The 14,774-nt window shown below is 42.8% G+C and overlaps 1 protein-coding gene across 3 annotated transcripts in view; it reads left to right on the forward strand.

Annotated features, from left to right (window-relative positions):
- LOC147431766 (uncharacterized) overlaps positions 1-12,293 on the forward strand; it is a 33,263-nt gene extending 20,970 nt beyond the window's left edge. Inside the window, exons 3-10 of one of the 3 annotated variants that reach the window (XM_086494269.1) lie at positions 9,408-9,558; positions 9,642-9,773; positions 9,863-9,991; positions 10,196-10,466; positions 10,548-10,630; positions 11,176-11,303; positions 11,429-11,587; positions 12,057-12,293. In XM_086494269.1, the coding sequence (XP_086350395.1) occupies positions 9,408-9,558; positions 9,642-9,773; positions 9,863-9,991; positions 10,196-10,466; positions 10,548-10,630; positions 11,176-11,303; positions 11,429-11,587; positions 12,057-12,078 (1,075 nt within the window). In that variant the 3' untranslated portion in view covers positions 12,079-12,293. Of the gene's footprint in view, positions 1-9,407; positions 9,559-9,641; positions 9,774-9,862; positions 9,992-10,195; positions 10,631-11,175; positions 11,304-11,428; positions 11,788-12,056 lie in introns of those variants that run through there. The other 2 variants (XM_086494267.1, XM_086494268.1) reach the window with 2 other exon arrangements.
- The last annotated feature ends 2,481 nt before the right edge of the window (positions 12,294-14,774 follow it).

Consider the following 14,774-nt stretch of genomic DNA (forward strand, 5'->3'; position numbering starts at 1 on the left):
ACTTTAGTATCAAAATCGAGGCATCTGTTGACAAAGGAGCGGAGTAACTCCCCTCTTGTGCATCCCACCACCAGATCTTCGGCCAAGCTGAGTTTCTGGGTTCCGTTTGGAGTAGACTATGCTAAACCAAAACATCGAGGTAAAGTTTCACAATCCGAGGAGTATCTGCTAGGTCCTCCTCCTCCATCCACTTCGCATCAAATGCAGGAAAGTTCTTGAACTAAACCAAGAACCGCCTTCGGACTTTACCTTTCTTCGTATCATTATGTGCCAAAATCTGTTCAAGAACAAGGATCTCCTCGTTTTCTTCCACTGCGGGTTGCTCATCAGGCTCCCCATCATCAGGCACATCACCCTTAACAGGGTTCAAGAGACTCACATGCAATGCATTGTGAATCCTCCAAGTATTTGGCAGTTTCAATCGGAAGGAGACATCATTCATCTTTTCAGTAATCTGAAAAGGTCCGTAGTATCACATACTAAGCTTTGGAAAAAGCCTCTCCTTTCCCTTTTTCTTTCTTACGCGTGCCTTCTCAAAAGTAAGAGCACCCAATCATCCTCCTTGTCGCGACGATGGCGATCCGCTGCCTTTTTCTGTCGTTCTTGAGACTTCTGCAAAGTCTCGCGAACCTTGGCAAAAGCTGTATCCAAATCTCGCGAATATTCATCCGCTTCCAATATCTAATCTTTCGTGCTCAGGAAGGATGGAACCTTCGCAGCACTTTTAACAATCTCACATGGCGTCTTCCCCGTCGAAGAGTGTATCGTGTTACTGTAGGCAAATTCCACCAAAGGTAGGTTCTTTTCCCATTGAGTCTTTTGATCCGAGATACAAGACTTCAATAAATCTAAAATCACTGAATTGGCAATCACAAATTGCCCGTCAGTCTGCAAGTGGAACGATGACGAGAACTGCAACTGCGTGCCAATGTTCTCCCAAATTGCCTTCCAAAACAAACTCATAAATCTGGGGTCTCTGTCGGAGACAATCGTCTTAGACGTGCCATGTAATCGGAAAATCATCGTGATCATTCTGTGTTCTTGGGAGATCAAAAATGAAATCCATTGCAATATTTTCCAGGGGTGGGTGGGTACTAGTAAAGGCTGTAACAATCCCTGTGCCTTATGCTTGTCAAACTTGACCTTCTGGCATACCAAGCAACTGCGCACAAACTCTTCCACATCCTTTTTGAGTCTCGGCCCAAACAAGTATTTCTCTACCCCCTTCATGGTGGTAGCAATGCCGCGGTGACCCGTAAAAGATGGACAGTGGCATTCAGTCATAACCTTTTCCCTCAACGGCTGTGTAACGCACAACATAGTCTTTTTCATCAAGTAGCCTTCCCGAAGGGAGTATCCAGCTACTGTCTCCCCATCCTGTATCCGTGTGAAAATATCTGCAAAATCTGTATCTGTGGCATACTGATCGACCATATCCTCGAAGCTCCTATGATGTATCGTGGAAATAGCCAGAACCAACGGTTTCTGAGACAAAGTATCTGCCACCACATTCTTTTGTCCCTCACATGGACAAGCTGGAAGTGGAACTATGACAAGATGTTCGCCCACCGCATCTGCTTTTCCGAAAGTTGCTTTTGTGACAAGAAGTAGCGCAAACTTTGATGGTCTGTAAAGACAATAAAATCCGCTCCGAGTAGGTAATGCCGCCACTGAGTAAGAGCGTGGATAACCGCCAAAAGCTCTTTCTCATAGATCTGTGCTGTCATCTCCGGCCTAGAGAACAAACGGCTCTCGTAAGCTATGACATGGCCTTCTTGCATCAAGACCGCACCCAGACTACGACCACAAGCATCACAATATACTTCAAATGACTTCTCCAAGTCCGGCAAAGTCAAAATAGGTCCCGTAGTCAATTTCTCTTTCAATGTCCGAAAGGCAGTCACCTTTGTGGGTCCCCACGAGAAAGGTACTCCTTTCTGAGTCAAGGTATGCAAAGGGGAAGCAATCTTTGCAAACTTTCGTATGAACCGCCTGTAGTACGAACACAGTCCCAAGAAGCTTCTAAATTCATTGACATTCCCAAATCAGGCCAATCACGGATAGTCTCTATCTTGGCCGGGTCCATTTGCACTCCTGCTTGCTGACACAACGTGTCCCAAAAAGTGTATCTCTGGTAGGAAAAATTCACTTTTCTTTGCATTAATCACTAACGTGTGATCTCGTAATGCCTGAAAGACTTGAAGCAGTTGATCTCTGTGTTCTGCCTCATTCTTGGAGAAAACAATGATGTCATCAAAGAAAGTGCCAACAAATAGCCTGTACTCTCGAAAAATCCTGTCCATGATCCGGTTAAATGTCGCAGGAGCACTGGTTAAGCCAAAAGGCATCACCAAAAACTCAAATAACCCAAAAGTCGTCTGAATAGTTGTCTTGTAGACATCTCCTGGCGCTATCATGATCTGACGATATCCACTCTTCAAGTCAATCCTGCTAAAGCACGAGGATCCCTGTAACCTGTCGAGTATATCATCGATCCTAGGAATCGGAAATCTGTTCTTGATGGTGATTTCGTTGAGAGTGCTATAATCGATGCACATTCTCCAAGATCCGTCTTTCTTCAAAACCAACAACACTGGAGAGCAATACGGTGAAGTACTAGGCTGGACAAGACCCTTTTCCAAGAGGTCTTTCACTGGGTTCATAATCTTTTCATTCTGTACTCGGCTCACACGGTAAGGTGGCCGATTCGGTGGCGTGCTTCCAGGTATCAGATCAATGGTTTGATCTTCAGGCCCTCTGAAAAGCAATCGGCATGAGTGTGGAGAAAAATCTTGGCGTTCTTTTGATCAGGTCAAAACATATTCAACCTTTATCCATCGTTCAGTTCTCTTCCAAAAGAATGAGTAAGAACTGAAGTTCATGAAGTACAATCTCTAAGACCTTCATTTATCAAAGTCGCTTTCTCGGCCCGGTAGTCAACCATGGCATAGTTCTTGTGGTACCAAGGGATCCTGAGTAGAACGTCACTCGCGTGCTCTGAACACCCCTGTCATTGCAAACGAAGTTTGCCAATGCTCGGTGTAATGGCAACATCCCATCCGGGTGCCAGTCGAACTACCTCCGCCTGTGGCGTCAGTCTGTCGAGCGTAATTCCAAATCGAGCTGTCAATTCCAAGTGAAAAGAAGTTTGCCTTGGCTCCTTCAAAAGAGCTTCCTGATCCTTCACTTTGCCCCAAAAAGCGGCAAAGTTTGTACTTTCATTCATTTGATTCGGTGCAAGTCCAAGTCCAACGCCATGTGGTACCAGTTCTGCCTTTCTATCTGCCTTTTTTGCCACATTCCTCAGCTGCTCTCGAACTCTCAGACCTGTCGTCGTCTTTATCATTCTGTTCTTTCTGTGCCTTTTTAGGAAACTTCGCGGAGATATGTCCATGTTCCTCGCATCCGAAGCACTTCCCCTCTCTGATGAAGCGAGCTCTCTCCTCAAGAGTAAGCTTGGGTCGTGCATCCTTTTTTTCTCTGGGTTGCTCTTTTTCTTTCTACTTTCATTTCCATAAATCTGTTCGGCTCGTTGTGTCATGGCCTCATCTGTGGGGTAGGTCAGACTGCCAGAGTGAATGGCAAAGCCCCGCTTCCCATGACTCATCAACTCTTGAATAGAAGCTGACTTCTGTTCCAAGCAGTGATCTCGTATCTCTGTAGGTAGACCCAAGGTAAACCGCTCAATCTGTTCTCTGAACGAGATCTTCTTGAATGAAGAGGCGGGTAGAAAAGAGCTCCAGAATCTTTCACAATAAGCATCGATTGTATTTTTCTTGGTCATCCGAAGATGGTTCAAGCAGCTCGTATATCTCGTTCATATTCTTGCGTCAACCAAGAAGAAATAAAAAGCTTTTCAAATGTCAGCCATTTAACTGGCGCAGTCTTGTTTAATAGAAGCGTGGACCACCAAGTGCGAGCATTCCTCTTAAAATAAGAGGTAGCTCTCCGAATCTTGGAGTGCGTCCTCCCGCGAAAGCGATGTCAAACTACTGTATAAAAGACAAAGCCTTCGAAGCATTTGAGTATCCTGAAAAAGTATCAAACTTGATCGAGTGGCCACCTTCCTTAAACTCTCGGAATTTCTTGCTTTTATCTTCGAGAAAGTCATACTGGTTGGCTTTAGAAAAATTCTTCTTGTTCGCATAAAAGTTTCCGTTGTCAGAGTCTGAACTGTCCGTAGACGAGTCCTCTGTAGAAGTGTCACTCACTGGGCGAGACTTAAGACTTCCTTGGCTTTTTCTTGCCCTTTCCGAAGCGTTGTTTCTGGCTTCGCTTTTTGCTTTTCCTGTCTTCTTCGCTCGAGTCTGAAGAGCTAGAAGAACTATCAGAAGAAGAAGAAGAAGAAGAAAAAGAAGAACTGGGTAGGCCTTCAAACTTGACGCGCTTCTTCAGTTTCTTTGCCTTGTCAAATGTCGACCGACGACCCAAATATCCCGGGAAGTCAGTACCTTTCTTCTGCTTTTTGCCGTGCTTTTTGTCTTTCTTTTGTTCGTCGAAAAGCTGAGCAATCCGTGCATCAACCACGTTCTCCAGTTCCTTCTCTGTATATTTCTTGGAGGCAGAAGGTTTCTTGAGAGCGGGTTTCGGGAGTGGTGTTGTGGTTCTCTGCCACTCAGTCTGTACCTCTTCCAAAGAGGTCTGGTTCATATATTTTGCCATCTTCGGGTCCTTGGCAAAATTGAGCATCATCTTTGTTGCATCGCGGATCAACTGGCGACGCTCCATCTCTCGCCGCTCCGTCTGAGTAGGCCAAAGGCGGGCCATACTCTCTGCCGGAATCTTCGTTGTGATCCCTGTCCACATCTCCAAATGCAGAGGGAGTCGACTGATCCTTGGTGAAGCCATAGGTGCCGCGGAAAAAAATTTCGGGGATCGGATTTCCCGTAGAAGAGAAATCGGCCGTGCTCTGATACCACAATAACAGACTTGGACACTCCAAGTCAAGAATCAACCGCGACAACACCAAATAACCACTTCAAAACAATTCACAGATCACAATAGATTTGCACTGGCCCGGCAGAGTTCCGTGCCTAGAGATATTGGCCCCAAAGACTGGCGCCCCTTTCGGTATTTCTTTTTGTATTAATCAATCATCAAAGTACAAGAGAGCGGTTAGGGTTTGACTCTCAGACTCTGCGTCCAGATGCTCTGAGAAGTGAGGCCCTCACCACTAATTTAAAGGTTACAAGGGATGCCCAAAAGCAGAGCCCCAAAAGCTTTTAAAATAAAAAGCATCAGTTCTCTCTCTCTCTTAGAGAGTCTTAGCAAAATTCGCGTCGCTCATCATTTTCCCAAATTTTTTTTTTTCAGCCTCCGCGATTTCCGGAAATTAGGGTTTCTGGCAGAAATTAGGGTTTGCAGGAATTTTAGGGTTTTTGGCAGAAATTAGGGTTTCTGCTGTCCGCCATGTCATCACTTTGTGCCAGACACTCCAAGTCGAGATTCTACCGCGGCACCACAAGAATCAACTTCAAAACAATTCACAATTCACAATTGATTCGACAATGGCCCGGCTGAGTTCCGTGCCTAGAGATACCCACCCTTTTGGTATTTCTTTTTGTATTAAACTGCAACCAAAGTACGAGGGAGTGGGAGGCTCTCACTGTCAGACTCTGCGTCCAGATGCTCTGAGAAGTGGGAAGCTTGCCTACTTATTTAAAGGGTTTACAAACGATGCCAAAAGCAGAGCCCAAAAGCTTCAAAATCAAAAGCATTTTCTCTCTCTCACAAGCTCTCTTGAGCCAAAAATAAAGCAAAAGCTTAAAAATAAAAATAAAAGCTCTCTTTCTCTCTTGCGTAGGCTGTTGCGTAGACCAAAAAGCAACTCAAATCTGCCGTACACTGCCGCCATGTCAGTTGTACGGTATTCTGTGATATGCGCCGCAAATTGCAGGCCTGTCTGTACGGTGCAGCCACGTCATCACTTTAGCGGGGGTGTGTGTACTGGGCTATTTTCAGCAATAGGGCCTGTTTGTGTGTGCACTGGACAGCCACGTCACCAGTTTGTGACATTGACGCTAGACTATGGCAGAAGCATGTCCACGTGGCGCAAGTGAAGTGCACACGTGACATCCCCCCTATTAAATGTGAGGCACAGCTGCCGAACTTCTATCTATACTTCTGATAAGAGAGAGAAAGGAGACGACACAGGGATGTTGGGTCCCAACCCTCAAGGGCCTCCTTGGTTTGTTGCCAAAGCAAGTACACATATTCTTGCAGAAATGCTACTACAATGTCTAAATGCTGAGATGATGATGCTAATGGGTATAGATGCTACTGATGCTGGGTACTGGGTACTGAGGTACTGAGGTTCTATGTCGACGACGAGGTGCTGATAATCTATGTCGATGACAGGTATTGCCGGTCTATGTCGAAGACGATGATGTCGACGATGGGTACTGCTGGTCTATGTCGAAGATGATGATGTCGACGACGACGATGGCGACCGTCATGGACACGAAGATGTTGCCGTGACAACGACAATGCCACGAGGCTAGGGCTGAAATCTGAAAACGCTAGGTTTGAAAATTGAGATCGCTGGGAATCTACTGCAATCGGATACTGTGCCGACAATGACGATGTCGACGACGACTGTTGTCTAAGGGCTGAAAACTGAAAACGTTGGCCGATCTGAAAGGCTGAGAACTGGTGCTGATGTAAGGGCTGAAAATTGGGTACAGTGTCATGGCGATGACGATGACGACGATGGGAATATGACGATGACGAGTGGGTCGTCGTCAAGTCTGGACTTGCGATGACGACGTCGACGATGACGATGGTTTAGACGATGACGACGTCAAGGCTGAAAAATGCTAAGGCTGAAAACTGTAATATGTTGTGATGGATGGCTTTCCGGCGAGGATCTGTTGCCGGGAATGGAATCGGGATGGGACGAGGCTAAAGGGATGGTACTGTTGCAAAAACGCTGATGGCTGAAATCTGCTCCAAAAACGCTAGTGCTGCAAGGGCAGCTCTCGTCGCCTTAGAAAATCCAATGTCTTTTCAACTTTTTGCAAAGAAAAAAAATTGATCCAACCCTGCCAGCTCTCTTCGAATATTTCAAAGCTTTTCTTGCTTGGTTCTCTCTTGACTAGTCGCGGCTTCTTCAGGTATCTTCCAAGAGTTGTCCTTCGCAAATAAACAAAGGAGACCTTGCTCGGATACCACTGTAGTAGATGAGTGAGATAATTAGACTTTATCGTGCCAATCTGAAATAGAGAGAGAGAAAGTGAGAGAAAGAAGATCAACACCGTATTAAGGGAACAACCCCCCCCCCCCCCCCCCCCCCCCCCCCCCAGCCCGCGCCTTTCCTTAAAAGAGTATTGGGGTGAAAGTCTACACAAGTGCTTAAACTGAGATGTCGGACACGATTCCCTCTCTCTGTTTTGATATCTTACCTCGATTTATGGAACCCTATGCTTACTAATGTCAGGGCAAACCCTTATATCGAGAACCTTTGTTTCTTCCTTTGAATCCTTGAGCAACGATGCTTTCAACTCTTGAAGGCTAAATCCAGTATTAGGGTATGGCCTTTAGTTCTATCAGACTATTGAGTGCTGAGTCCTCTCTGGTAGAGACCTTAGCCTCTCGTTCTTCCGGAAATTCCTGAATTTGAACTCCAGAGTTTATGTCTCTCGGATCGGATCTGTGAATCTTATCCCAACCTGAGGGTACGGCAACCCTTTGGCTGATCTGGCTTTGTTTCTCAGAGCGTTTTCCTTGAGTAGAGGCTCTAGCCTTCTTCTGCTCCTACTCCCTCATGCAAAGGGAGAACACTTGCAAACAAACAGTCATAGGTCAAACAATCTAAACATGACAAGCATCACTTAGTAAACCTTGGATCTCTGAAGCGACTCCTCGGAAGAGAATACTGAAGAGAACCTTCTCCTCCAATCCTACACACCAGGAACCGGCAGGAAGGTGTGCTCTCATGGTCTGCTAAATTAGCCACGACTACGATAACTATGGGCTGGAAACAGAGAAAAACAGTAACATGCTGCGATGGAAAATTACTTTGTTTGCGTGTCTGGGTGCTATCAAAATTTGCTATCGGGTGTGTGTGTTTGGATGGGGTGGGTGAGTGGATCATGTTTAGTTTTTTTCCTTTGGTTTTGTGTTTGTTCTTTTAAGATTTGTTTTCTTCTTTTGTTTCATTATTGTTCTGTTTTGATTTTTGGTCTTGGTCCAATTTTTCTTCTTTGTTTGTTTCTGTTTTTGGTCTCTTCCTTGAAGCTTCGTATGTGTGTTCTGGGTGGTTATGGATACGGAAGTCTTTCTCTCTCTCTGATTTGCCCTGGACCTCCTTTACTCTCTCCTTGGAGAGTGAGTCTTGACCAGCCATGGCTTACGGAAGCCACCTTTAGCACGTGGACTGTCTTCTACTAAGCCAGAATCTCCTCGATAGCTCCAGGACAGTTTTCGTGTTGGCTGGCTACGTTAAAAGAAGAGGAAATGAGTAGTAGTGTTGCTTTGTGACTTGCATTTCATGTTTGTATGCTAATGATATTATGCATGTTCAAGTCGGTTATGTAGATTGTGGATGTTGTGTATTTAACTTGCACTTCTGTTTAAGGTTTCTTTGACCTTGACACCGCTAGTTTATAACTTGCACTTTCCTGTACCCATCTAGGTGTATGGTGTTTGCTCTTCTAGTTTGTTGTATGAGAGTGCAGACTAGGTCAAGAGTTCTTATGTGATAGATCTTGTGCTTGATAAAGTTTCTAGATTGCTCTTTTGATGGTGGCGTACATTTTGGCTTACTAAGGTCTTCTGATATGTGACAAGGGGATTTCTTGAGCATTACTAAAGGACCACCCACTTGTCAACTTGGGCAGGTCTCTTTTGCCTCAGGACTTTTAATGTCTTCTTTATGTTGAATAGAAAGAGGAACTTCTTAAGGATTTTCTTTTGCATTTATTGACTTTTGAGCCCTTCCGGTCAAAATTTCCCCTTGAATTCATAGCTCATGTAAAGAGTTTACGAAAGGTTCACTAAAAAAATCTCAGGTTAATGTTTTTAAAGTAAGCTGCATGTCTTATGTCTTAACTTGTAAACTCTTGCTTTTGAACCTTGGTGTGGCTAAAAATTGAGCACTACAATGTGTGATATTTGATTGGAGAAACGTGCTTCAAACTTCAGATGCTAGTTTCCCTTTTAAATGTTACAAGTCCATCAGTAATTAATTTTCTTGGAGAATTTCCAAAAAGTCCTACATAACAACTCAATAAAGATTGTGGTACTTAGTGCTCAAGAATATTATCAAGTCAAATCTTGCTACCGAGACTAAAGTTTTAAGTGAATTTCACATGAGGGTAGTATTTGATGGGATGGTTTGCGTTTTCTAGTCGATTAGCTTAACTTCATCTCCCATACTCCTGTCCGTTCTTATATTAACTCTCTTTTAGGCTTAGAGTCTCAACAACAATTCGCACTATGTTGAAAATACATGCTGATGGGGAGCCTGTTTCCCCAAAATCTATGTTTCCTGAGGCTTCCTTTTATGGGAAGCACAGTGGCAAGTATCTTCCTTATTCCAATGTGGACTCTTTTTTGAAGGTATCTTTCTTACATCTCCTGTTATCCCGATAGTTTTGTAACTTGCTATGATCACATGTTTTACTTGCTTTTGTGCTCTACAGGTATGCCAAAAGGTAGGACTGACTGGTATAGATCTCTTCTCTCCTCCCGATGTTGTCGAGAAAAAAGACATACGTCGTGTGTGCTTGTGCTTAAGAGCACTTTCCAAAAAAGCGCGAGCTAGACATTTGGAAGTAAGTGTATTCTGTTTCCTAATTTTCCTTGGCTATATGGATGCCTTTGACACTGAGCTCTCTTTATGGCCCTTCTCTTTGAAAATCAGGTGCCAGAGTTCGATTATGTCACCCATTCTTCAGTTTCAATGCCTACTGAATTTGTCGGAGGACTTAGAGATTCTCTCAGGCAGGCTAGTGCCAACAGTAGCCCCAGGGACAAGGAAACGCCGGATAAAGTAAGTGAATTGTTAAAGCTTACCGTTTTCTTTTCTTATTAGTTTATGGTTTCATTATTATTTTGTGCTCGAGTTATTGTTATTACCAGCTACCACTAAGCACTAAGCTTGCATTATTAAACCAGACTTTGAGTCTGTACAGTTGTGAATAAGGAAAACTATTGCTTTATTGTTTAGGGTTTTCCATTAAACCTTGCTTGGCAGGTAGGACTAAGTCCCTTGCGTATTAAGAGGCCTGCCTCTGGTTTGTCACTCTCACAAATGGATCCTGAGGTATCTGATGAACTATCTAAGGAGCCTGCAAGGTCTCTCAACTTTGATGAAAGTTATAGTGGAGATCAGCAACAGAGCGTAATTGATCCAAACACACCTCCAATGGTAGAGGAAGATTCTGGATTTTCGAGTGGCAGCAGAAGTTTAGCACTCTCGGATGATGAGAGGGGACCTCTAGAAAGTTCTTCTTTCGATGATGCAGGTGAGGACTACAAAGCTGGTAAAAATCTAGATACCTCTGTGTCTGCAGAACCTTACCCACCAGAAGGTTCTCCAAATGAAGGTGCAAGTTTGGATGAGGCTCGGACAGGAGCTGCTGAATCTTCAGATACGTTGCAAAAGGATGTTGATACTTCCTCAAAACTGGTAAGTCAAACTCTTACAAGTGATGTGTTGTTAGAAGGCTATCTTTACAGGCAATAAGGAGATTATCTGACACTTGAATTGTGCTAAATGCTGCATTGTGATCCTTATGAAGAATGTCTATGTATACTCATGGATTGTTGATCATGCCAAGCTTTGTAACAACAGACTACTGTGCTTAAGTATGAGGGTTTTGGAATGAAACTAGAGGCCAAGGCGTTAACATGGTTCCAAACCGCAGAACGTGGGAGTATTCACAACCTTTAGACTCTAGCCCAAAGTTTTGTCGCCTCATTTGCTAAAACAGGAATCAAACACAATGCATTGGCACAAATCTATAGCTTCAAACAAGAGAAAGGGGAGACAGGGAGAGATAGTGCAAATCAAATGAAACAGTATGTGGCTAGATGTCTCTGGCTAACTGCTACTTTCTACCCCATGTTTCACTGATTTCTGCATGATTTTGGGACATGATATTCACTTACAATATATTTACAAAACCTTTTCTGGTATATTAACTAGCTAAATACTATTTGATTTTTCCACAGCCATCAGCGGGTAGATCAGTTGACGCTGGAGGTAATCACAAGAATGCCACTAAAAAGGGAGCTTGGATGCTGCCTTCCTTGGCTGCTGCATTGGCACTGTTAGGGGCTGGGCTCTTTGTAAAACCCAGGTAAACGCTTTTATATACCAGCAAGTCACCTTTTCATTTTTTAAATTGAACTACAGTGTCTTAGCATGTCTATTTATTACTTCAACTTTAAACATTCATTCAAAACTCCTGGTTGGGCAAAATAGGGATTCGTCTATTTATCAAGTGAAGCAAGGTGACACTTTGTCAGAAATCTCAAGGAGAGTTGGCAAGTCAAGTTGGCAAGAGCTTGTTCTTCTAAATCCAGACATTAAAAATCCGGATCTCATTCATCCTAATGACAGATTAAGGCTACGCTCCGAAGGGTAATGGTAACCAATATTGATTCCCTGTTTGAAGTATTTTCATCTCACTGTGTCGAATATTCTTGTCAATGTCCAAGCGGCACACTTGTATTATTTTAGACCCAACTAGCAGCAACTGTTCTGAGCATTGTCATTTTGAGCATTGGGAGAATGCAGAAATTCTTGAAGTTTCTACAAAAGCATACACATTTTTGAGAGCATCAACTTGGCTCTTGATGTTGTCTATTTTGAAGTTCAGCGTAAAATTGTTCTCATGCTGCAAAAATGAATGTTTTTCAAGGAAAGAAATAGCCTGGTTGTGTAAAGTTGAGCATGCATTATGTGACATTTGTATCCATTGGGTCTCTCCTTCATGGGTCTATGAACCAAACTAGAAAGATGTAGACCTTGGCATGTGAAATTATCGCTTACCTGTGTTGAATGACGTGACCCAGCAATTCATATGATCCATATGGGATGTGTATAGCAGGAATCCTTGCATGGTGAAATAATCGGCAGCTCAGTTGGGATGCGAAAGAGGCATCATGAAGTGGTGGGAGGCATGACAATACATGCGAGTGATGGTAATGGTCAAGGGTCCCAGAATGTCGAGATTGATATTTAATTGAATGTGCCAATTCGTCATGAATGGGTTGCTTATGAGCTTACACTATTTTCCTCATATATGCCACTTCAATTTATCTTGCTCATATGACTAGTGACTTAAGAGAGCCGCAATGTTCAATGATGATGTGGTGCATGTCTTTCCTGTTCTTGGATTCAATTTATCTCAAGAAGTCAAAATGCTTGAGTATTGCAACCAATTCAAAGCGTGGCTGCAAAAATCGGATGTGCATGAGCATAGATTGAGACTGAGAATGAGTTTGACTTCATGGTCAGGTACCTAGGGTAGAGAAGTCGGTTTGGAGACTCAATTCTATGAGCCAGTTTAAGGAAATTCAAATCTTCCCAATTCAATCTCCCACGATATTCCATGATTTTGACTTGGAAATGATCTTTAAGTACAATATGTTTAGTTTGAAGTACTGAAATAATGAAAAAGATATGGTGGAATTATTCAAACATTGTCCTAGATTTGGGATCCGTCTTTTCATTGGCTCCTCCACCTTGCACATGTAGTGGTTTGTGCGGGTATCAGATGTCTCACCAATTCTCAGACACCATTAGATTCAACATTTTGGACAAAGGCAAATTTTATGCAATGATGAATTGATTTAAAGATTGGAGTCCTACGGCCAGTTTGAGAAAGCGGTAGCTCACTAGTTGTTTTGGGATTTTGCCAAAGCTTTGATGCCCTTGTCCAAATCTCCATTAAGTTTTCTTTGATCCTACTTTTGGCGACTTGTTCTTGTGACCTCTCCTCTGTTTGAGCAAGGGATACCAATAACCTATTGACAAGTGACTCCAAACTTCTAAGCATGGCAGCCTCCAGCCAGATCTGAAAGTAGGACAACTATAGTGAAGAGATGGTGGGGATAGGCTTTCTGTGGTAGTACGAAAAGACTCTGCAATGCGTAAGAGCTTTGAGGAAGGGGCTTGTCATCGCTACAAATGGTGTTCATGTTTGGCTAGTGAAAATTTCTTAGAATAGCGCCAAAAGAACCTCAATGTTAATTTCACAATTTCAAGTGATCGAATTAGAGCTTTGCAATGTGAAAGAAAAGCTAAACAAAAAAGAATGTTTACCAAGAGAGAAGGTGTTACAATAGGTACAAGATGGCTAGTTAATAAAAGAGTGAACTGAGGTTGAAGAGAAGATAGCCACAGTCCAAGAGTACAAGAAAAGAAGGGAGTCAATAGTGGCAAAGACCCTAGGGCACCCATGATTTAGGCCCCTTCTCGCCAAGTCAAGAAGAAATTTTTAAAAGTCTTTAGCCATAAAAATAGTGCCAAATATTGGGCACTAGCTTTTTGGGTAAGAAGAACAAGAAAAGCATTTTTGTGCAAATTGGTTTTAGAGATAGAAAATCTCTAATTTTAGAGAGAAAATCAATAGATTCTAGAGAAAATAAAAAATCAAGGTTTAGAGGGAAATTAGCTTTCTCTTGAGGGAAAAATAAGTGTGCGAGACATAGAGCATTCCACTCCAGAGAAAATCAATAGATTTTAGATGAAAAAAATTCAAGTTTAGAGAGAAATTAGCATTCTCTAGAGGGACAAAATCAATGTGTGGCATAGAGTATTATAGCTCTAACAAAGAGATTAGCATGGACCACCTTTCCAAACAAAGGGAGTCTGGGATTGGCCAAACAAACGCAATGATCAATTACGTGTATGGCCTCAATGCAAAAACCATAACCCTAAAAGCTGTCACATATTGTGCTCTAAAATCAAAGCGATTGTCGTGGATTGTAGGATATAGGAGAGAGAAAGCGAAAGAAAATCAACACAACTTAATATGCACACATTGTTTCCCCAAGTTTTCCCCCCGCATCAATCAAGCATCATGTGCAAAGTGGCAGTGTGCAATGTGGTTGAATATATGTCATGGGTGTACACCATTGCAATGCAAATGACACATGATCTCATGAGAGGGCGCAATCGTTTATCCAAAGTCATTTAAGAGTCACCATAGTGAATGTATTCCTTGATATGGACGGACCACGCCATCGGCCATACCATAATTCAATATATACAAAAAATAAGTGAATCTAAAAGCTTCGTCAACAATTGTATCAGATCATCATGATTTGTCAACTCCTCATAGTTCATCCACTGGGCATCCATGGATAGGTAGTTCCTAAATTTGACAAAAAATATTTGGGTTTTTTTCATTGAACGGCTTGTTGTGAGCAATTATCTATTATGGAATCAAAATATCTTCAGCTTCAACTTCTGGTTGAGTATTGCCCGAATGTTCGATAGGTAGATCTCCCTTGAATGGTTTAAGAAGACTCATGTGGAAGGCAATATGAATCTTCCAATGCGAGAGCAATCCTAATATGAGGGATACATCATGAAAGTGATCAATAACTTTCAAGGGGCCATAGTAGCATCGATTGAATTTTGGATATAGTCGTTCTTTGCAGTGGTGATATCAATGTGTGTGTGATTTTTTTTTGGCAACTTGGTTTTACTTTTCTTGATTTTTAAAAAAAGCTTCCTTGCCCTATGTGTGAAGTGCATGTGTGTGGATGCATGCGTACATCCAATGCTGTGAGGACGAAGAGCGAGACCGTGAAGCGGG

Source organism: Adiantum capillus-veneris, chromosome 21, assembly GCF_014529385.1.
Source record: "Adiantum capillus-veneris isolate H3 chromosome 21, ASM1452938v2, whole genome shotgun sequence".
In the NCBI taxonomy this organism is placed as follows: Eukaryota; Viridiplantae; Streptophyta; class Polypodiopsida; order Polypodiales; family Pteridaceae; genus Adiantum; species Adiantum capillus-veneris.